Source organism: Rutidosis leptorrhynchoides, chromosome 2 (genome assembly GCF_046630445.1).
Source record: "Rutidosis leptorrhynchoides isolate AG116_Rl617_1_P2 chromosome 2, CSIRO_AGI_Rlap_v1, whole genome shotgun sequence".
Classification (NCBI taxonomy): Eukaryota; Viridiplantae; Streptophyta; class Magnoliopsida; order Asterales; family Asteraceae; genus Rutidosis; species Rutidosis leptorrhynchoides.
Window position 1 is genome coordinate 39,981,108 of NC_092334.1, and position 25,206 is coordinate 40,006,313.

Sequence of the window (25,206 nt, forward strand, 5' to 3'; positions counted from 1 at the left end):
TATTCATGATAAGTAAATAGCAAAATTATATAGTGGTATTCATTAATCACTTTTTATTTATACACTAAGACTATGTACTTTGACGTGTTAATTTGGTGTCAAATCTCATGTTATAGTTTTTAACGCCACCCAATCCTTATTCTGCATCGTTAAATATTATAAAATTTGGACTTTAGTTGGGATCTTAACAGTGGCGTGAGATTGGTGTTAACCAATCAAAAACCAACAACTATATATACATATTATTAATTTATTTATTTTATATCTTCGTATGATATTTTTATCGCACTACTCAAAACTTTTTTACTCAAATTTAACACTCAGATTTGAAGCCCCCATAATACACACTTCAAATTAACATTGTCACGTCACAATTAAATTTTTCGCTCTTTTTCAAAAAGTGCAAAATTTAACTTCAAGTTAATGCCAAGATATTTCAAGATAACAAATGGTCCGTCTAACAACAAGATAGCAAAATTCTTCAAGGAAAAATATAATTTGCAAATTCATCCATAGTTGATGGACCATTCATGACTCACCCAAAAACTTAAGAAAACTATTGCTGCCTGTTTTCGTCTTAGGTATTTCATCAAACCAATTGCAGACCTTAATTTTATCTTCCCTCTCCGGTCTTCTTCTTCATCTTTCACTACCGCACCGTCGTCGTCGTCGTCCACAATTTCCGGCCAACCTTCCGACAACAAATTCCTATGACAAAACCCTAACATCCGATTATCCACCATCATTCCCTCTCTCGTTAATCGTTCTCAATCCTCACCCCTCCAAATTCCCCAAATTTCACATGTGGACCTTCAATTAATGTCAATGTAGCAACAAATCCCCTTCTGTAATCCACAGTAAATTCCTTCATTTCTCTCATCCCTCTGTTGTTTTGTTCTTCTCTATTTACATTTACACCAATACTTGTTATAATTGTATGGTAGTTAAGATATTGTATTTTTTACTCTGTATGTTTCGTACGCCTATACAGGTTGTTTGTGGTGTAAAACAGTTGATCACTAACCTAATTTATTACTATATCAAATTTCAACTGAAAGTGTGTAGTGTACTTCTTTACAACTATGGTATTTAGGTTTATTACATACTAATTTAGGCTTATTGTTGAAGTGCTATATTCAGTAAATTATACAATCTGTCATCTGCCTCTGTAAAGGCCTATGCGGTTGTTTTATACATAGGAGTTTTTTCATGGTTCATGCTAGAGTCTAGCCCTACGAATATGGATTTGTCCGCTCCAAATTGGGTCAATATCTTCTTTAACGAAGTTTGTGGGACAATATGGGCCATGTGATTAACTGAACTCGTGTCAGTTTAGTGTTTCTTGCCCAACTCCTAGTTACTGAAACGTCTTCTTTGTTTAACATCATTTGCGCTCATCTGATCAAATGAAAGTATGGAATCAATCGGTTCCTATGTACTATCATGTGATATCAGATATTATGATAGTCTGCTACTCACACTCGTTATACTGATCATGTGTTTCATGTTCTCTTTTAATATTTTTGAACAAGTTGACTTTTTGGCTAATAATGCTAATAAGACAGTCAAGTCTTTTACTAATATCAAGTGTAAGGGAGGGGTTTGTAAGCTAATGGTATATACTATACAATTTGAACAACTGATATATATGAACTCGTGTATTTCGGCTTTTAAGTTTCGGGTTCCCGTTTACTGGTACTCAATAATGTTCATTTCTTTTGTTGTGTGTTTCTGCAGTTATATTCTACAATCATGGATTTCTATGCTACCAGTCCTGGACCTAATGATGATTCTGTACTGTATGATCAAGAAAAGCATGTTTCATCTGCAGTTTGGGCCGGAAAGGTGAAGTTTTTTTTTTCCATACAGGTTCTAGCTTTCTTTTTAGAGTTGACGTGGCAATATGGGCGGATTTAGTCCACTGGGTCACAGGTCAAAATGGGGTCACATTTTAATATAGTGAAATTGTAGGTTATGATATTCTTTTTTAATAGAATAATAATAATAATAATATTGTGTTAACAAGGATTGCAAGAAAAGAGTAATATTCTGTGTCTAAGTAAAATGATATATTAGGTCATATACATTAATAATAGAGTAACAACATGAATAATTATGTAGTACAGTAATTTATCTGCTCTGTAAAACATGAACAATAACAGGAACGTGGCGTGATTAGATGTCATGAACACACTTCAAAGCTAGATCAATGGACACTAACATCAAAACAAATCGAATTAGTAAAAAAAGCAGGATTTGGTTACTTAAGATCAATCCCAGCAATTAGTCTTGACAACTCGTTAATATCTGCTCTCGTTGAACGATGGAGGAGAGAAACAAATACTTTCCATTTTACTGTTGGAGAAATGACAATAACACTCGAAGACGTCGGTTACATTCTCGGTTTACCAATCGATGGTGAGCCCGTTATTGGTGTAACATACACTGCGTGTGATGCTATTTGTATGAAGTTTTTGGGTCGAACGCCTGATTCTGGTGCAACTAGTGGTGGAATGGTTAAACTTAGTTGGTTAAAAGACACATTTGCTCGATGTCCTGAAAATGGTTCAGATGATGAAATTGAACGTCATACTCGTGCTTATCTTTTATACCTTGTTGGTAGCACAATTTTTTCTACAACTACTGGTAATAAGGTCCCGGTTATGTATCTACCGTTGTTTGAAAACTTCGATCAAGCTGGAAGGTACGCGTGGGGTGCGGCTGCATTATCGTTCTTATATCGAGCACTTGGTAATGCCTCTCTTAGATCTCAAAGCACCATCAGTGGTTGTTTGACCCTGCTACAGGTACTTCCTTTATTTATGATTAGTATGCCCGGCAAACGGGTCAGGTTGGGTCGGTTTGGGTAACGGGTCAAAACGGTTTTATGTTGAAATGGGTCATGGGTCAATCGGGTAAAAAAATTTAAATGGGTCTAAATGGGACAGGTTGGGTCGGTTTGGCTAACAGGTCGAAATGGGTAATGGGTCAAATGGGTCAAATAGGTCCAAACACATCATATACTTTTACATTTGATTTTTTACATTTATTAAATTGTTTTAGTTATTATTATTTATTATTAATTATTAATATATAAGAAATTATTCATATACATAGTAATTGATATAACCATTAATGATTTCATAAATGATTGACGGATGAAATCTGTATGCTCGACCCATTTGAACCATTCACAAGACCCATTAGACCTGACTCTATTTATTGAACTTTAGGATTTGATACCCATTTGACCCGTTCTTTTATATTTTGTATATTGCCAGGCCTAATTTTTTTCAAGACCCAATTGACCCGAAAGCTTGACCCATTTGACCCAAATTTGAGAGCATGAGTCTCAATTGCCAGGTGTAATGATTAGTGACTTTTTTTCTTTCTTTTATAACGGATACAAATACAAATAAAGTGTCACATTTTGTCTTTTTGCCCATTCTTTTTATTAGTTCATTATCAACATGAATTTTGTTAGACTTGTTTGTGATTGTTTTTTAATTTTCTAGTGCTGGAGTTACTTTCACTTGAGTATTGGCCGACCAAGGCTTAAAGATGATCCAAGCCGTGATCGATTTCCGTTTGTATTTAGATGGAAAGGGAAACATTACGGTCCGTCAACTAGCAAGGATATAGTTTTCTATCGTAAATCATTGGACTGCTTGAAGCCCTCTGAAGTAAGTAAAGTGTTAGTGCCTGCAAAATGGGTGGGTCTGGTGTATTTGGTAATGGGTTAACTTGGATTTGGGTTAACACTTGTTTTCTTATGATAAAGATACGGGTTGGGCTTGGCACGTAACACATTTTTTGTCAATTCTTATTGACTAATAAAATTAGAAATAAACGAATGCATCAATCAATCAAATGATTATATAAACTGCAAGGTTAAAATAATAATGTTATAATTATCTAATATAGTAATTAAATATAATTGTCAGTACCATATATTGTTATTGAAGACTGATAACTTATAAATACAAGTATCCTTATTTTAATAGGTTGACTGGTGTCCATACATGAATATTAGTGACGCTCTGTTACCAGAATATATAAGAGGTAATCTTATCCTTGGAAGATCAAACACAATGTTAATATGCTTCGATAAGGCTGAAAGGCACTTGCCTGATCGTTGCCTAAGACAATTCGGCATACGACAGCCGGTCCCACTTGACGTGCCGCAATGGGAACGAAAGAGTCGTGGAGTCGATGGCGGGATCGACCTTTCGGGGAAAATGGAAACGGAGCTCAGTGAATGGTCAGACCGTCATCTTCGTGTTGTTGATGGTGAAGAAGATGTTGAAGAAAGTGAATACTTGCATTGGTACTTAAAAATTACCCGCAGGGTCGTCGGACGACCCGTTTCCATCTCTGCCGAGTTTCAACGAATGGTAAAAACTGCCTATATCTACTTTTTTTTTAAAAAAAAAAAAAAAACTATTGATACCTATTTTCTGTTTGCTGCTTATATGCTCTGCTTAGATCTTGGAATCAGTAATATATTAGTTTTTTCAGTATTCTTTTGTGTCCACTTATCTGCCATCTATACTTCTAAATACCTCTAATTTTGTTTCTCAGTTTTTGAGGGTTATAGTTATGGAGTAATTGGAAAAATGGAAGTTGGTTGCCTGAAATAGAAATCGGACCAAATTGGTTTAAATGGATTTGCTAAATGTAGCCCATAGGGCTACGTTATAAGCTTACTATATATAAGTTTATAAACTCTGTCGAATTAATTGTATATTTAAAACATATTTTTACTGCTTACTTTCCTTATTTAAATTTGGTATTAGTATTCACTCATGGAAACTATGAGTAATAAATAAGGAATTATGTTATATATGATATGCTTAAACGATATTTAGCAAATCCCTTTTAATATTGTATGTGGATATGTTGATAATCATTTTGCATGTTGTTTACATTTTTAATTTTTTATGTTATGAAGTGGTCACTTTGGTTTTATGCATGGTTATAAGATGGACTGATAGGTCCGATTGTATACAAAATGATTATAGGTGGCAAATTTGGGTGGGTCAAATGGGTTGGATCAAAGGTCTCGAATTGGGCAATTCCTTGTGTGGATCTGGTCTGGGTTCCTTGTAACACTTCTCTTTTAATGTCTTGAACACGTGTTTATAAATAATTTGGTATAAATGCGACTGCCAAAAAAATTTCACATATATAATCTGATTTTTAGAGTAAAACAATTCAGGCGGTGGTATATTTTACAATGTACTTCGGGTGACTTACTGCGCTCTTGTTTATACAATCATTTAATTGTAAATTTGATTTGATTTATTATTAATTTATGACAGAATGTTGCATTGAGGGAGATTGCGAGTGTAGCAGACATGGTGTCATTGCATGGTATGGATGATCAACAAATGCACGCAGTTAGTAGAATCAGGTTTCTTGCTCATGAATGCTTGAGAGACCAAATGGGAAGCATGATGTTTACCGACCCCGATCACAATGAAATTGACAAAAAAATCAGAGGGAAAGAACGAATTAAAAGAAAAGGCTCGGGCATCAAACGCAGGCGAAAAGATGATTCAACAATGTACATGTCAGCATCCAGTCAGCAAAAGTTTTGTATAGCTACTCCTATTAACATGGTTGACTCCAGTGCGCCGCCCATGTGTCACGTTGAAAATAATGACGTGGAAATATGCCTTCCTTCTGCTAGCGTTGCAGATGATACTCAATTATGTTATTTGACGGCTAAAGTGGATGATGAATCACAACAGATGTCTGATGCTGATAATGAAATCGATGATCCAAATTTCTGTAGAACAATTGAAGTTGATGATGATAATTTAATCTAGTTCTGATGTTGCTGACCATGCTCTTGAAAATGGTGACATTGCACAAGAAGATGATTATAGTGTTGTGGTTTAGAGGATAGTTTTGAAAAGTTTGTTTGCTAATTGAAAGATACATTCTCTTAAACAACCATTATAGGTGTGTTTTAGGTCATATTAAAGAGGTATGTGACTAAATTCCAAAATCAGAATTGATATGGATTTTGTTTTAAGTATGTATACCATGCAGTTTATATTGATAATGGTTGTATTAACAACAAATTAAGCACACCATCTACAGTCTACACTTTGGCGACGATGAAACGTAGCTTCATTGGTTATTAGCTTCATCTAAGCTAATTGTGGACAGAGTCATTTTCTGGTACTATATTCTAATATTTAATACTGAATATTGATGTTGACAAGAAGTATTCAACTTGCGCAATGTTGTAAGGAAATTTTAAAATCAAGATATGAACGAGAAGTTTTCAACTCGTGAAATGTTGTAGGGAAATTTTAAAATAAAGATATGGATGCATCTTTTCATCTTATATCTGCCAGTTTTAAGGAGTTTTTTCGGTTGTTTTGATGTGCTGGTGGCGTTATGGCAGGATGGCAATGGATACAGCATGGCGATCACATACGACGAGCACTTTCCCAGGAGGTCACCCATCCTGGTAGTGCTCTCGCCTGAGCACGCTTAACTGCAGAGTTCTCATGGGATCTGCTGCGCTTGTGGTCTCAAAACGCGTCATGCTAGGAAAGGTCTCCACACCCTTATAAGGTATGCTTCGTTCCCCTCTCCAACCGATGTGTGACGGATGTTACAATCGTCCCCCCTAATGGGACACAGCGACCTCGCTGTGCACGTTTGGTCCGGGGCCTGTGTAACGACCCGTCAAAATCGCTATTGCCGCCGCACGTTAATCATTGATTCCACAGTGAGGTTTTGACCTCTATATGATACGTTTTTGATAAAATATTGCATTCATTAAAATAAGTGACTTTCTTAAAATAGAAAGTTATAAACATGTGGGCGAGTGCTTAGGTATAAGCAAAACCCCGAAATACATAAGTCTTTAATTTACAGGTTGACATCACAGTCCAATTATTTATTACACAACGCAGTTTTATTTTGAATGCAACAAACTTTGTACAAAGCATGAGAGACTCCATGCAGGCAACAAGCACATCACAGCGGAAGCATTCTAAGGACCTGAGAATAAAATATGCTAAAAAGTCAACACGAATGTTGGTGAGTTATAGGTTTAATTGCTCGAGTCATAAACATATATAAAGATAGACCACAAGATTTCATCAAAAGTTTATCAATAGATTCTACGTAACAGAGCACCCTGGTAACTAAACTTAACGCTATAGTGATAATTACCCCATTCGTTTTAATACACGTAAACCAACGTGTCTTAAACTCAAATAACATACGTCCGTTAAAAGGCTAGCGCTCTAGCTCGGACGGGGATGTCAAGCCCTATGGATCCATATACAATTATTCTCGCCCAACAGTCCATATCCTATGTACTGGCAGCTACTAGTTACCAAAGCTAAGGGATTTTCGGTTTAACTCAGTGTAGAATTTAGTATGTACTTGTGTCTTATCGCGTTTAAAATAAATTGCATGTATTCTCAGCCCAAAAATATTTAAAGTATTTAAAAAGGGAGACTATAAACTCACAGTTCAATATTGCGATTCAATATTGTAGGCAAATTGCGTAGACGTAATGATGGTAGACGACTGTATGGTTGGCCTTGGATTCAAGAACAATACCCCGAATAATACCCAATATTTCCTTAACTTAAAGCGGTTTGAAACCCGAATTAAAAACACCCTCGTATATACCTTATTATTATTAAACTTAAATTTAAAATTAAAATTATATTTATAATATAAATATAAATATGTTACAGAAGAAGAAAAAAAAGATGTGTGTTGTTCGTCGAGAAAACTGGCATATTTATATTACTTTTCGATTTACTGTAGCTCATGCGATTGCATGAGTTTTCAGTGTTTTTGCCATGCGATCGCATGGCCGCCTTTTCTGTTTTTGTTTGCTAGTTCGTCGACATCAAATAGTGTGTACTGTAGCAAATAGTGTTTTACTGTAGCAAATAGTGTTTTGCTGTAGCAAATCACTTGTAGCACTGTAGCAAAATACGGTTTCACTGTAGTAAATAGTGTTTTACTGTAGAAAGTAATTTTTACTGTAGCAAATAGGGTTTTACTGTTGGAAAGTCGTTTTTTACTTGTACATATATATATATATATATATATATATATATATATATATATATATATATATATATATATATATATATATACATACATATAATTGTTCATGAATCGTCGAGAGTAGTCAAAGGTAATTGTATATATGAAACAGTTCTAAAATTTTGAGACTCAATCTAACAGACTTTGTTTAACGTGTTAAAATAATAAATCGTATAGAGAATTGGTTTAAATAAGTCAAAAAATTTCGGGTCATCACAGTACCTCCCCGTTAAAGAAAATTTCGTCCCGAAATTTTGAGTAGTACCTGTTTCATGAGCGATATCAGCGAACAAATGTGGATACTTTTGCTTCATTTGATCTTCACGTTCCCAAGTAAACTCGGGTCCTCGTCTTGCGTTTCAACGAACCCTAACTATCGGTATTTTGCTTTGTTTTAATTGTTTGACCTCACGGTCCATGATTTCAACAGGTTCTTCGACAAAATGGAGTTTATCATTAATTCGTATTTCGTCAAGAGGAATTACGACATCCTCTTCAGCTAAACATTTCTTCAAATTTGACACGTGAAATGTGTCGTGAACACTACTAAGTTCTTGCGGTAGCTTTAATCGATAAGCAACTGCTCCAATTCTTTCGGTGATTTCAAAGGGTCCTACGTACCTAGGACTTAACTTTCCTCGTTTACCAAATCGTACAACGCCTTTCCAGGGTGACACTTTCAACATGACTTTGTCGCCCACTTGAAATTCTAGCGGTTTTCTTCTTACATCAGCATAACTCTTTTGGCGACTCATGGCCGTTTTCAATCGCTGTTGTATTTGAATGATCTTTTCGGTGGTTTCGTGAATAATTTCTGGTCCAGTAAGTTGTCTTTCTCCTACTTCACTCCAACAGATAGGAGATCTGCACTTTCTACCGTAAAGTGCTTCAAATGGCGCTGCGTTGATGCTCGTATGATAGCTGTTATTGTATGAAAATTCTGCCAACGGTAAGTGTCGATCCCAACTGGTTCCAAAGTCAATCACGCATGCCCGTAACATGTCTTCCAATGTTTGTATTGTTCTTTCACTTTGACCATCTGTCTGTGGGTGATAAGCGGTGCTCATATCTAATCGAGTTCCCAATGCTTTTTGTAATGACTGCCAGAAACGTGATGTGAATCGGGTGTCGCGATCAGATATGATGGAGATAGGTACACCATGCCTGGAAACTACTTCCTTCAAATATAGGCGTGCTAATTTCTCCATACTGTCTGTCTCCTTTATTGGTAGAAAGTGAGCTGATTTAGTTAGACGATCACCTATCAACCAAATAGTATCATGACTACTTGTAGTCCTTGGCAATTTCGTAATGAAATCCATGGTTATTCTTTCCCATTTCCACTGCGGAATTTCCGGTTGTTGCAGTAATCCTGACGGCTTTTGGTGCTCAGCTTTGACCTTTGCACACGTTAAACATTTGCTTACATAAGTAGCAATTTCTGTTTTCATATTAGGCCACCAATAGAACTTCTTGAGATCGTGGTACATTTTTCCATTTCCTGGGTGAATTGAGTACCTCGTTTTGTGTGCTTCATCCAGTACTAGTTGCCTTAGGTTACCATGTCTTGGTACCCATATCCTACCAGCAAAATACAGGGTTCCATCGGCTTTTACTTCAAGCTGTTTTTCTAACCCTCTGCTCATTTCGCCTTTTTCATTTTCTTCTTTTAAAGCTTCTAACTGTGCTGCTTGAATTTGCTTTGTGAGATCGGTACGAATTGTAATATTCAAAGCTCGGACCCTAAGAGGTTTTACTCTTTCTTTTTGACTTAGGGCATCAGCTACAACATTAGCCTTTCCGGGGTGGTAACGGATTTCACAATCATAATCGTTTAACAACTCTACCCAGCGACGTTGCCTCATATTGAGTTGTTTTTGATCAAAAATATGCTGAAGACTCTTATGGTCGGTGTACACTGTACACTTGGTGCCATATAGATAGTGTCTCCATATTTTGAGTGCAAAAACTACAGCTCCAAGTTCCAAATCATGTGTCGTATAGTTATTTTCATGAATTTTTAGTTGTCGTGAGGCATATGCGATAACTTTTGTGCGTTGCATTAATACACATCCTAAACCTTGGCGCGAAGCGTCACAATAGATCACGAAATCATCATTTCCTTCTGGTAATAACAAAATGGGTGCAGACGTTAACTTCTTCTTTAATAACTGGAATGAGGATTCCTGTTCCGTGGACCAATCATACTTCTTTCCCTTTTGAGTCAATGAAGTTAAGGGTTTCGCGATTCTAGAGAAATCTTGAATGAATCTTCGGTAGTAACCAGCAAGACCTAAGAATTGGCGGATTTGTGTTGGAGTCTTCGGTGTTTCCCATTTACTAATGGCTTCGATCTTGGCAGGGTCAACTTTAATTCCATGTTTACTGACAACATGTCCCAAAAATTGTACTTCTTGTAACCAGAAATCACACTTCGAAAATTTTGCGTACAATTCTTCTTTCTTGAGTATCTCTAGTACCAGTCTTAAGTGTTGCTCATGTTCTTCCTTGTTCTTCGAGTAAATCAATATGTCGTCGATAAAAACAATGACAAATTTGTCTAAATACGGTCTACAGATGCGATTCATTAGATCCATGAATACTGCTGGAGCATTAGTCAATCCAAAAGGCATGATTAGAAATTCATAGTGACCGTAACGGGTTCTGAACGCGGTTTTAGGAACATCTTCTTCCTTCACTATCAGCTGATGATATCCGGAGCGTAGATCAGTCTTAGAATAAACACTTGATCCTTGCAATTGATCAAACAAATCATCAATCCTCGGTAATGGGTACCGATTCTTGATCGTTAATTTGTTTAATTCTCGGTAATCTATGCACATTCTCATAGATCCATCCTTCTTCTTGACGAACAGAATAGGAGCACCCCAAGGTGAAAAACTGTAACGACCCGGATTTTTCCGATCGTTTTATACTTATGAGATTAATATTTACATAAAATAAACCTTACCAACATGATAAGCAATCCAAACTGTTGAGACTTATGTTTTTGAAAAGAGTTTCACACAACGTTTGACCGTCCAATTTGACCGATGATATCACGAACTATATAACACACGATAATTATACGATTATGTATATGTACATATTTATACATATTTAACATGATTTAAGGATGCTTTAACATTTCATTGTGAACTAACAACAATGAGTTATAAGTATACTTTGAGACCACTAACTTAAGTTTTTAAAACGATAACTATATGTAACATTCTTTGACATATATACTTACAATATATAATGTGTTGGTGATCTATGTCACCAATATGATTTAAGTGTAATGGGATTAATTTGTAACCAAAATAATCTTGATAAATATCGAACAAGTTTGGGGAAGTGTGGAGTGCACACTTGTTTGAACTTATCTTGATTATGACGGGGGTTCGGGGGCAGCGCCCCCGATAAGCGGGGTCTAAGGGGTGGCAACCCCTGGCGGGGGTCGAGCTGCCAGGTCAGCTTGGAATTTTTTTTTTTTGGGCTAACATTGCTTTATTAAAAATGTCTTAAAATTTTATTTTGGCCCGGTTTGACCCAAAAATAAAAGCCCAGTTTTGAGCCTCTTTTACAGTTATAAACCCGTCCATATTTGAATTCTCGTTCCGATTCCTCAAAATTTCTACAAGTATATCTAGGGTATATGTAACCGTATCATACCCAGCTTCTATACGTATTTACTATTGGTATATACTAACAATAAACTTCAATGATCAGCCACTAGACATGATGTTACATGTGGGAACCAGCCATTTAACCTCATGTGTGACTTTTGTGCAAGAAAACAAACTAAATCTCCTATATATCCATCCCATAATCATGCTATTTTGCACACACACATTCCAATTTTCTTTCAAGTTAATTCACTCCCTAATCTCTCTTCATTTACCTACTCAAGAACGTATCAATATAGTCATCCGATTTCAAGGAGATTACTTCCAATCTTTCAATCCCACTCCACCACTCTTTTGATTCCAAGATTTTTCTTACCTTTTCCAGTAGCTTTGTCCAAGTAACTTGAGGTAGTAACCTTATTCATAACCTTATTCGATTCATATTTATATAGCTATCTTATTTTGTGTTATAAAATTTTAACAACAAGAACATAGTTTGAGTGATTTCAAACTTGTTCGCAAACTAAATAGATCCTTCTAATTTGATTTTTAAAAATACTTCAAGACCTGTAATATATCATATTATGACAAAATCGGATTAATCATATCTTGGCTAATTAACATAATATTTAATATATATTTACTTATGATTTGATTTTATATATTTCAGGACCACCCGTAAACAACACGAGAAGATTAATCATAAGACCTCATGATTGTACGCAACACGTCATTTGACAACACGGTACTTTATGTACGCAACACGTCATTTGACAACATGGTACCATGGGTCAAGATTAATTCTGATCAATACGAATACGATGGGGTCTTTATTTATTTTATTTAAGCAACTAATTGTGGACCACTAACATCGGACTGCTAACTACGGACTAAGAAAATATTAAAAGTATTAAAAGTATATATATATATATATATATATATATATATATATATATATATATATATATATATATATATATATATATATATATATATATATATATATATATATATGTAACGATTACTTGAAAAGAAAATATGTTGATATATTATATATATGGTTAGGTTCGTGATATCTATCGGAGACCAAGTCGAGTTAAATACCTTCAAGACAAAAGTGAGTATATAGTCCCACTTTTAAACTCTAAATATTTCGGGATGAGAATACATGCATTTTATGATTTACATTATGGACACAAGTGATTAAAAATATATATTCTACGTTGAGTTGTACCACTGGCATACTTCCCTGTAACTTGGTAACTACTATTTACATGAGGTATTGTAAACGCGAATCCTGTTGATAGATCTATCGGGCCTGACAACCCCAACCGGACTGGACGACCAGTATTCAACAGTTGCACAGTACTTCGTTTCGGTGACTACACTTGGTACGGTGTAGTAAGATTTCATAATAAAGGGAATATGCGACGTTGATTAAATGTTAAGTATGGTTATCAAGTGCTCAACAACTTAGAATATTTTTATTAAAACGTTTATATATGAAATCTTGTGGTCTATATTCATAACGCTGTCGGCATTAAACCTATATCTCACCAACTTTATGTTGACGTTTTAAGCATGTTTATTCTCAGGTGATAACTAAAAGCTTCCGCTGCAACATGTTGAATTTAAGCAAGATCTTGAGTATGCATATTTGTGTCAAAAATAAAACTGCATATCGGAGGATTTGTAATGTAAAATATGTTGGAGGTCGTATTGTTATTATCACATGTAAAGTTTGTAAGTCTAAGATTATCGCTAAACGATAATCATTATTAAGTTGTTTAAACCTTGTATTTGTAATAAAAGCTATGGTTTGTATTGTAAAAACGAATGCAGTTTTTGAAAAATGTCGCATATAGAGGTCAATACCTCGCGATGAAATCATATGTTATTGTATTCGTCCTTATGGTTAAGGTCGGGTTATGACAAAAACTAGGACAAATAAATCCACGGTCGGATAATTCTTGCAACTGGTCTTGTAATTCTTGCATTTCTGAAGGTGCAAGTCTATATGGAGATCGGGCTACAGGTGCAGCTCCTGGTATGAGATCAATCTGGAATTCTACACATCTGTGTGGAGGTAGCCCCGGTAATTCTTCTGGAAATACTCCGGGATATTCTCTTACAACCGGCATGTCATTAATGCTTCTTTCTTCAGTATCGATCTTCTTTATGTGTGCCAGAATAGCATAACAACCTTTTCTTATAAGTTTCTGGGCCTTCATACAGCTGATAAAGTTCAGCTTTGAGTTGCTCTTCTCCCCATAAATCATTAATGACGTTTCATCCTTACGAGGGATGCGGATTGCTTTCTCAGCGCAAACAACTTCCGCTCTTGTTTTGGACATCCAGTCCATGCCAACGATTACGTCAAAACTTCCTAATTCTACGGGTATCAAATCGATTTTGAAGGTTTCAACAGCGAGATTCATTTCGCAACCATGGCAAATTTTATCGGCTTTTATCAGTTTACCATTAGCTAATTCAATAGTATATTTATCGTCTAGAGGTAATGATGCACATTTTAGTTTAGAACTAAAGTCTTTACACATATAACTTCTATCAGCACCCGTATCAAACATAATAGAAGCTAGTTGATTATTAACGGTAAACGTACTCGTGACAAGATTAGGATCCTCACGTGCTTCACTGGTACTAACATTAAATGCCCTTCCACGTGCGGGTTCTTTGTTCTTCTCCTTATCAGGGCATTGATTTATAAAGTGACCAGACTTCCCGCATCCAAAACATTTCTTGACATCGGTCGGTTTTGTCTTTACTTCAGAAACGGTGGCATAACAATCTTTCGCCACATGTCCTTTCTTGTTGCACTTATCACAGACCACTTGGCAATAACCTGCATGATGTGTGTAACATCTTTTGCAGAACGGATGGGGTCCCTTATAGTTTGGACTTGCAGTTGCCCCATCTTGTTTACCTTTAAAAGTTTCTTGTTTCTTCAGGAGAGTACTTTTGCCCTTATAGTCTTCCCATTTCCTCTTTCCTTCAGTTGTCTTGACTTCGGTAATTGGTGCCTTAATCGAACTCTCTGTGATCTGGTCCATGAGTTGGTGTGCCATTGTCATGGCTTCCTGCATCGTATTCGGTTTGGACGATGTAACATTTCCTTTGATATTGATCGATAAACCGTCAATATACATTTCTATCTTTCGTTTCTCGTTTGGCACCAATTCGGGACACAACAAGGCTAGTTCCATGAAACGCTTTTCATAGTTATTGAGATTCGCGCCGATAACCTTCAGATTACGTAACTCAGATTCCATTTTTCTGATCTCGTTTCAAGGACAGTACTCCTCGTTTAGCATCTTTTTCAGTTCTTCCCAAGAGATATCATATGCCGTATCTATTCCTTCTGCTTTAGCATAATTGTTCCACCAAGTAAGTGCACCGTCTTGCAACGTGCACGAAGCATATTTTGACTTGTCTCCATTCGCACAATTACTGATTTTGAAAACGAACTCCATCTTTTCAAACCATCGGGTTAGACCGACTGGTCCCTCGGTTCCACTAAACGTCTGTGGTTTGCATCCTTGAAAAGTTTTGTATGAGCATCCGTTTCGTGAGTTTGTGTTTACGGCTGCTGCTTTGGCTGCTGCTTCGGCTGTTGCTTTTGCTGCCTCGGCTGCAGCAATTCTTTCATTCACACGTTTCTCGACTAGTTGCTCAAACTCAGCATCCGACATTTGAGACATGTTTCTTCAATAAACACAACAGATATAATTTAATCATATAGAATATTATAGGTAAAATGAGTTGTCAATAGTTAATCGTAGCATATTAATAATATGAACTGATTATTATAAAAGCCTTTTCTTCTTATTAGCATTTTATAATTATTTCTAGGGTATTACCTACCCGTTAAGTTCATACATAATAGCTAGTACAAGGAATTAACTACTAAAATCCTAATAATATTCCACTATGAAAAATTATAGCGAGTTATTACATTATTATGTAATAATAATAATAAGAAGTAGTAATAATACAAATAATCATTCCATGCATTTATTATCAATAAACCAAAATAATACAATACCATACAATACCGATATTTTACATATGCATATTTTACATAACAAGAAAGAGTAGCACACATAAGCAATAAAATAGCGCATGGAAGATTTATGGTTGCGAGGTCGTTTATTCAGAACTATCAGAAACTTCTTCCCATTTGGTTCTCTCTGCCAATTGTTTGTGTGCACATGGTCCGACAGACATTCTGGCAGTGTATTTTATTTTTGGTTGGGGTTTTGAGGTACCCGTTGTAGTGACCCGAACTTTTCCATGTTTATATATATTAATTGAGATTGATATTTACATGATTAAATGTTTCCAACATGTTAAGCAATCAAACTTGTTAAGACTTGATTAATTGAAATATGTTTCATATAGACAATTGACCACCCAAGTTGACCGGTGATTCACGAACGTTAAAACTTGTAAAAACTATACAATGACATATATATGGTTATATATATAGTTAACATGTTTTTATTTTAAGTATGTATCTCATTAGGTATTTTAACAATGAGTTATATACATAAAAATGAGACTATTAATTTAAGAAACTCGAAAACGATATATATAACGATTATCGTTATAACAACGTCTTACTAGGTACATATGAATCATATTAAGATATTGATACACTTGGTTAATTATGTTAAATGATAAGTAAATATATTATTAAGTGTATTAACAATGAAATACATATGTAAAAATAAGACTACTAACTTAATGATTTTGAAACGAGACATATATGTAACGTTTATCGTTGTAACGACATTTAATGTATATATATCATATTAAGAGATATTCGTACATCATAATATCATGATAATATAATAATTTAAAATCTCTTTTGTTATTATAAACATTGGGTTAACAACATTTAACAAGATCGTTAACCTAAAGGTTTCAAAACAACACTTACATGTAACGACTAACGATGACTTAACGACTCAGTTAAAATGTATATACATGTAGTGTTTTAATATGTATTTATACACTTTTGAAAGACTTCAATACACTTATCAAAATACTTCTACTTAACAAAAATGCTTACAATTACATTCTCGTTCAGTTTCATCAACAATTCTACTCGTATGCACCCGTATTCGTACTCGTACAATACACAGCTTTTAGATGTATGTACTATTGGTATATACACTCCAATGATCAGCTCTTAGCAGCCCATGTGAGTTACCTAACACATGTGGAAACCATCATTTGGCAACTAGCATGAAATATCTCATAAGATTACAAAAATATGAGTAATCATTCATGACTTATTTACATGAAAACAAAATTACATATCCTTTATATCTAATCCATACACCAACGACCAAAAACACCTACAAACACTTTCATTCTTCAATTTTCTTCATCTAATTGAATTCTCTCAAGTTCTATCTTCAAGTTCTAAGTGTTCTTCATAAATTCCAAAAGTTCTAGTTTCATAAAATCAAGAATACTTTCAAGTTTGCTAGCTCACTTCCAATCTTGTAAGGTGATCATCCAATCTCAAGAAATCTTTGTTTCTTACAGTAGGTTATCATTCTAATACAAGGTAATAATCATATTCAAACTTTGGTTCAATTTCTATAACTATAACAATCTTATTTCAAGTGATGATCTTACTTGAACTTGTTTTCGTGTCATGATTTTGCTTCAAGAACTTTGAGCCATCCAAGGATCCATTGAAGCTAGATCCATTTTTCTCTTTTCCAGTAGGTTCATCCAAGGAACTTAAGGTAGTAATGATGTTCATAACATCATTCGATTCATACATATAAAGCTATCTTATTCGAAGGTTTAAACTTGTAATCACTAGAACATAGTTTAGTTAATTCTAAACTTGTTCGCAAACAAAAGTTAATCCTTCTAACTTGACTTTTAAAATCAACTAAACACATGTTCTATATCTATATGATATGCTAACTTAATGATTTAAAACCTGGAAACACGAAAAACACCGTAAAACCGGATTTACGCCGTCGTAGTAACACCGCGGGCTGTTTTGGGTTAGTTAATTAAAAACTATGATAAACTTTGATTTAAAAGTTGTTATTCTGAGAAAATGATTTTTATTATGAACATGAAACTATATCCAAAAATTATGGTTAAACTCAAAGTGGAAGTATGTTTTCTAAAATGGTCATCTAGACGTCGTTCTTTCGACTGAAATGACTACCTTTACAAAAACGACTTGTAACTTATTTTTCCGACTAGAAACCTATACTTTTTTTGTTTAGATTCATAAAATAGAGTTCAATATGAAACCATAGCAATTTCATTCACTAAAAACAGATTTAAAATGAAGAAGTTATGGGTAAAACAAGATTGGATAATTTTTCTCATTTTAGCTACGTGAAAATTGGTAACAAATCTATTCCAACCATAACTTAATCAACTTATATTATATATTATGTAATCTTGAGATACCATAGACACGTATACAATGTTTCGACCTATCATGTCGACACATCTATATATATTTCGGAACAACCATAGACACTCTATATGTGAATGTTGGAGTTAGCTATACAGGGTTGAGGTTGATTCCAAAATATATATAGTTTGAGTTGTGATCAATACTGAGATACGTATACACTGGGTCGTGGATTGATTCAAGATAATATTTATCGATTTATTTCTGTACATCTAACTGTGGACAACTAGTTGTAGGTTACTAACGAGGACAGCTGACTTAATAAACTTAAAACATCAAAATATATTAAAAGTGTTGTAAATATATTTTGAACATACTTTGATATATATGTATATATTGTTATAGGTTCGTGAATCAACCAGTGGCCAAGTCTTACTTCCCGACGAAGTAAAAATCTGTGAAAGTGAGTTATAGTCCCACTTTTAAAATCTAATATTTTTGGGATGAGAATACATGCAGGTTTTATAAATGATTTACAAAATAGACACAAGTACGTGAAACTACATTCTATAGTTGAATTATCGAAATCGAATATGCCCCTTTTTATTAAGTCTGGTAATCTAAGAATTAGGGAACAGACACCCTAATTGACGCGAATCCTAAAGATAGATCTATTGGGCCTAACAAACCCCATCCAAAGTACCGGATGCTTTAGTACTTCGAAATTTATATCATATCCGAAGGGTGTCCCGGAATGATGGGGATATTCTTATATATGCATCTTGTTATTGTCGGTTACCAGGTGTTCACCATATGAATGATTTTTATCTCTATGTATGGGATGTGTATTGAAATATGAAATCTTGTGGTCTATTGTTACGATTTGATATATATAGGTTAAACCTATAACTCACCAACATTTTTGTTGACGTTTTAAGCATGTTTATTCTCAGGTGATTATTAAGAGCTTCCGCTGTCGCATACTTAAATAAGGACAAGATTTGGAGTCCATGCTTGTATGATATGGTGTAAAAACTGCATTCAAGAAACTTATTTTGTTGTAACATATATGTATTGTAAACCATTATGTAATGGTCGTGTGTAAACAGGATATTTTAGATTATCATTATTTGATAATCTACGTAAAGCTTTTTAAACCTTTATTGATGAAATAAAGGTTATGGTTTGTTTAAAAATGAATGCAGTCTTTGAAAAACGTCTCATATAGAGGTCAAAACCTCGCAACGAAATCAATTAATATGGAACGTTTTTAATCAATAAGAACGGGACATTTCAGTTGGTATCAGAGCGTTGGTCTTAGAGAACCAGAAAATTTGCATTAGTGTGTCTTATCGAGTTTGTTAGGATGCATTAGTGAGTCTGGACTTCGACCGTGTTTTCTTTAAAAATGATTGCTTAACATTTTTTGTTGGAAACTATATATTTTTAACATATGAATATTATGTGATATATTAATCTCTTAACGTGTTTGATATTATGTGATAGATGTCTACCTCTAGAACAAGTCCCATTGACTCACCTAATAATAATGAAGAGTCAAATGTAAATTGGAATGATTTGTGGACTGATTCACAAGTTCCCGAAGAGGAACCGGAAGAAGAGTCGGAACCGGAAGAAGAGTCGGAACCGGAAGAAGAATCGGAACCGGAAGAAGAATCGGAACCGGATGAAGAAATAGAACCGGTGGGGGAAATAATAAAACGGTTAAGTAAAAGAAAATCCTCAACCAACCGACCAAAGTTAATTATGGTCAATGGTGTTTCCGCCAAGGAAGCAAAATATTGGGAGGATTACCAATTCTCCGATGAATCGGATTCCGACGAGAATTCCGATGATGTTATAGAAATTACCCCAACTGAATTTAAAAAGGCAAAAGAAAATAATAAGGGAAAGGGCATAAAAATAGAGAAATCTAATTCCAACCCCGATGAACTTTATATGTATCGTCAACCCCCGAAGTCCTTAAGTTGTAACAATGACCCGGGAACCTCTAAACCACCAGGTTTTTCTAAACCAATGTGGACAACGACGGCTCGTATTAGGGGAACATCATATATCCCTAGAAACTTGGCAAAACGAACCAAAACCGAAGAAGAAGAAACGAGCGAGTCAGAATAAGATAGTTGTATTCGTGTGGTGTAATATATGGAATATAGTGTTCTTATGCTTTATGATATATGTAAAAATTGCTTGTATTAATAAGTATTTTTTTTATGAATCTAACTCTTGTCTATTTTACAGTTTAAAAACACAAAATGGATAGACAACCCAATATTTTAAGAGACCTACCCGGAGACATGATTGATGAAATCTTGTCTAGAGTCGGCCAGAATTCTTCGGCACAACTATTTAAGGCGAGATCAGTTTGTAAGACATTCGAAGAACGTTCCAAGAATGTCTTGGTTTATAAGAGACTTTCGTTTGAAAGATGGGGGATATCACATTGGGAAACCCATAAGTTACGATGTGTTTACTTTGACGCATATATTGCGGGGAACCCAAATGCTATTTTACGCAACGGGTTAAGAAATTATTTTGACTCAATATATCCGAATATTGGACTTCGTGATTTAGAAAAAGCGGCTAACATGCAACATAAAGAAGCATGTTATGCTTACGGATTAGTAATGTTCGCTTCTCACCAAAGTGAGAACAAGAACATCGGGCTACAACTATTAAACAAAACGTTTCCACAAGTGACGGAGTCGGTAATTGGGGTAAGAAATGAGGTTTTTAGATTATTACGGGACTGTTGGACATTACGTAACCCTCGTCCCTTTGATGACGTTACAACACGCTGTCTTATCAACGGCCATAACGGTTATGTTGCACAAGACCAAGGATGGGAAGTAGTCCTAGTAAAACCAGAATGCATGACTTGTTTCTGGACGTATGAATTACGTGTCTTTATTGCCTTTGCTGAACGACTTGTGTACTAGCTAGAATTGTCTTCACAACTATCTTGTATCAAAGTTATTGTGTGCTATATTTCATGCTTTATGTAAAATAAGCGGTATTGTAAGTTTGTAAAATATTGTATAAAAGTTTGAACGCGAAATATTATTATAATCAGTTTTTCATATAGAATTGTAGTAGTTGAATTGTATATTAGCTACTAAGTATGAACTTAACGGGTAGGTACTACCCGAATTTAAACTTATAAAACGCTAATATGAAGAAAAAGCTTTTATAAATGAGTTCATATTATGCTACGAAATACTATTAACTACTCTTAATATTCTGTATGATTAACTTGTTCCATTTAACTATTTTGAAGGAAATGGCACCGACTACTCGACACACCGTGAATATGAATGAAGAGGAATTCCGTACTTTTCTAGCTTCAAACATAGCCGCAGTACAGGCTGCGCTACATACCAACAATAACCTTGGATCTAGCAGTACAAGAAATCGTGTAGGATGCACCTACAAAGAATTCACTGCCTGCAAACCTTTGGAATTTGATGGAACCGAAGGACCGATCGGATTGAAACGGTGGACCGAGAAGGTTGAATCGGTGTTTGCCATAAGTAAGTGTACTGAAGAGGACAAAGTGAAGTACGCTACGCATACCTTCACAGGTTCTGCGTTAACATGGTGGAATACCTATCTAGAGCAAGTAGGACAAGATGATGCGTACGCACTACCGTGGTCAGCATTCAAGCACTTGATGAACGAGAAGTACCGTCCCAGAACCGAGGTCAATAAGCTCAAGACAGAACTTAGAGGGTTACGAACCCAAGGATTTGATATTACCACGTACGAAAGACGATTCACAGAATTGTGCCTATTGTGTCCGGGAGCATTCGAAGATGAGGAAGAGAAGATCGACGCGTTTGTGAAAGGATTACCGGAAAGAATCCAAGAAGATATAAGTTCACACGAGCCCGCCTCCATACAACAGGCATGTAGAATGGCTCACAAACTAGTGAACCAGATTGAAGAAAGAATTAAAGAACAGACTGCTGAAGAGGCCAATGTGAAGCAAGTCAAAAGAAAGTGGGAGGAAAACGGTGATAAGAATCACCAATACAACAACAACAGCAATTACAACAATAATCGCAACAATTATCCCAACAATCGCAACATCAATCGCAACTACAACAAACGGCCCAACAACAACAACAACAACAACAACAGCAACTACAACAATCATCCCAACAACAATAATAACCGCAACAACAACAACAATCAGAAGCAGCTATGCCAAAGGTGTGAAAAGAATCACTCGGGGTTCTGCACCAAATTTTGCAACAAGTGTAAAAGAAATGGTCATAGCGCGGCGAAGTGTGAGGTCTACGGACCAGGGGTTAATAGAACGAAAGGAACAAATGGTGTCGGAACGAGTAATGGCGGAGCAAGTAGTGTCGGAGCAAGTTATGCCAATGTAGTTTGTTATAAATGTGGAAAACCAGGCCACATTATTAGAAATTGCCCGAACCAGGAGAACACGAATGGACAAGGCCGTGGAAGAGTTTTCAATATTAATGCGGTAGAGGCACAGGAAGACCCGGAGCTTGTTACGGGTACGTTTCTTATTGACAATAAATCTGCTTACGTTTTATTTGATTCGGGTGCGGATAGAAGCTATATGAGTAGAGATTTTTGTGCTAAATTAAGTTGTCCATTGACGCCTTTGGATAGTAAATTTTTACTCGAATTAGCAAATGGTAAATTAATTTCAGCAGATAATATATGTCGGAATCGAGAAATTAAACTGGTTAGCGAAACATTTAAGATTGATTTGATACCAGTAGAGTTAGGGAGTTTTGATGTGATAATCGGTATGGACTGGTTGAAAGAAGTGAAAGCGGAGATCGTTTGTTACAAAAATGCAATTCGCATTATACGAGAAAAAGGAAAACCCTTAATGGTGTACGGAGAAAAGGGCAACACGAAGCTACATCTTATTAGTAATTTGAAGGCACAAAAACTAATAAGAAAAGGTTGCTATGCTGTTCTAGCACACGTCGAGAAAGTACAAACTGAAGAAAAGAGCATCAATGATGTTCCCATTGCAAAAGAATTTCCCGATGTATTTCCGAAAGAATTACCGGGATTACCCCCACATCGATCCGTTGAATTTCAAATAGATCTTGTACCAGGAGCTGCACCAATAGCTCGTGCTCCTTACAGACTCGCACCCAGCGAGATGAAAGAACTGCAAAGCCAATTACAAGAACTTTTAGAGCGTGGTTTCATTCGACCAAGCACATCACCGTGGGGAGCTCCTGTTTTGTTTGTCAAGAAGAAAGATGGTACATTCAGGTTGTGTATCGACTACCGAGAGTTGAACAAACTTACCATCAAGAACCGCTACCCACTACCGAGAATCGACGACTTATTTGATCAACTACAAGGCTCGTCTGTTTATTCAAAGATTGACTTACGTTCCGGGTATCATCAAATGCGGGTGAAAGAAGATGATATTCCAAAGACTGCTTTCAGAACACGTTACGGTCATTACGAGTTTATGGTCATGCCGTTTGGTTTAACTAATGCACCAGCTGTGTTCATGGACCTTATGAACCGAGTGTGTGGACCATACCTTGACAAGTTTGTCATTGTTTTCATTGATGACATACTTATTTACTCAAAGAATGACCAAGAACACGGTGAACATTTGAGAAAGGTGTTAGAAGTATTGAGGAAGGAAGAATTGTACGCTAAGTTTTCAAAGTGTGCATTTTGGTTGGAAGAAGTTCAATTCCTCGGTCACATAGTGAACAAAGAAGGTATTAAGGTGGATCCGGCAAAGATAGAAACTGTTGAAAAGTGAGAAACCCCAAAAACTCCGAAACACATACGCCAGTTTTTAGGACTAGCTGGTTACTACAGAAGGTTCATCCAAGACTTTTCCAGAATAGCAAAACCCTTGACTGCATTAACGCATAAAGGGAAGAAATTTGAATGGAATGATGAACAAGAGAAAGCGTTTCAGTTATTGAAGAAAAAGCTAACTACGGCACCTATATTGTCATTGCCTGAAGGGAATGATGATTTTGTGATTTATTGTGACGCATCAAAGCAAGGTCTCGGTTGTGTATTAATGCAACGAACGAAGGTGATTGCTTATGCGTCTAGACAATTGAAGATTCACGAACAAAATTATACGACGCATGATTTGGAATTAGGCGCGGTTGTTTTTGCATTAAAGACTTGGAGGCACTACTTATATGGGGTCAAAAGTATTATATATACCGACCACAAAAGTCTTCAACACATATTTAATCAGAAACAACTGAATATGAGGCAGCGTAGGTGGATTGAATTATTGAATGATTACGATTTTGAGATTCGTTACCACCCGGGGAAGGCAAATGTGGTAGCCGATGCCTTGAGCAGGAAGGATAGAGAACCCATTCGAGTAAAATCTATGAATATAATGATTCATAATAACATTACTACTCAAATAAAGGAGGCGCAACAAGGAGTTTTAAAAGAGGGAAATTTAAAGGATGAAATACCCAAAGGATCGGAGAAGCATCTTAATATTCGGGAAGACGGAACCCTGTATAGGGCTGAAAGGATTTGGGTACCAAAATTTGGAGATATGAGAGAAATGGTACTTAGAGAAGCTCATAAAACCAGATACTCAATACATCCTGGAACGGGGAAGATGTACAAGGATCTCAAGAAACATTTTTGGTGGCCGGGTATGAAAGCCGATGTTGCTAAATACGTAGGAGAATGTTTGACGTGTTCTAAGGTCAAAGCTGAGCATCAGAAACCATCAGGTCTACTTCAACAACCCGAAATCCCGGAATGGAAATGGGAAAACATTACCATGGATTTCATCACTAAATTGCCAAGGAATGCAAGTGGTTTTGATACTATTTGGGTAATAGTTGACCGTCTCACCAAATCAGCACACTTCTTGCCAATAAGAGAAGATGACAAGATGGAGAAGTTAGCACGACTGTATTTGAAGGAAGTCATCTCCAGACATGGAATACCAATCTCTATTATCTCTGATAGGGATGGCAGATTTATTTCAAGATTCTGGCAGACATTACAGCAAGCATTAGGAACTCGTCTAGACAT

At 35.7% G+C, this 25,206-nt stretch overlaps 1 protein-coding gene across 1 annotated transcript; it reads left to right on the forward strand.

The window, feature by feature from the left end:
• The first annotated feature begins 612 nt into the window (after nucleotides 1-612).
• Nucleotides 613-6,062, forward strand: LOC139890752 (protein MAIN-LIKE 2). Its single transcript, XM_071873665.1, has 6 exons — nucleotides 613-857; nucleotides 1,738-1,845; nucleotides 2,163-2,807; nucleotides 3,516-3,683; nucleotides 4,005-4,394; nucleotides 5,322-6,062. Exons 2-6 carry the CDS (start codon nucleotides 1,753-1,755, stop codon nucleotides 5,829-5,831), a joined length of 1,806 nt encoding a protein of 601 aa, XP_071729766.1. The 5' UTR covers nucleotides 613-857; nucleotides 1,738-1,752; the 3' UTR covers nucleotides 5,832-6,062.
• Nucleotides 6,063-25,206: the final 19,144 nt, after the last annotated feature.

Bases quoted from the DNA above. Each gene is read 5' to 3' on its own strand.
- LOC139890752 (XM_071873665.1), top strand. From the start codon at position 1,753: ATGGATTTCTATGCTACCAGTCCTGGACCTAATGATGATTCTGTACTG. The intron at 1,846-2,162 runs GTGAAGTTTTTT...GAACAATAACAG, and splicing joins CTGCAGTTTGGGCCGGAAAG to GAACGTGGCGTGATTAGATG. The intron at 3,684-4,004 runs GTAAGTAAAGTG...TTATTTTAATAG, and splicing joins ACTGCTTGAAGCCCTCTGAA to GTTGACTGGTGTCCATACAT.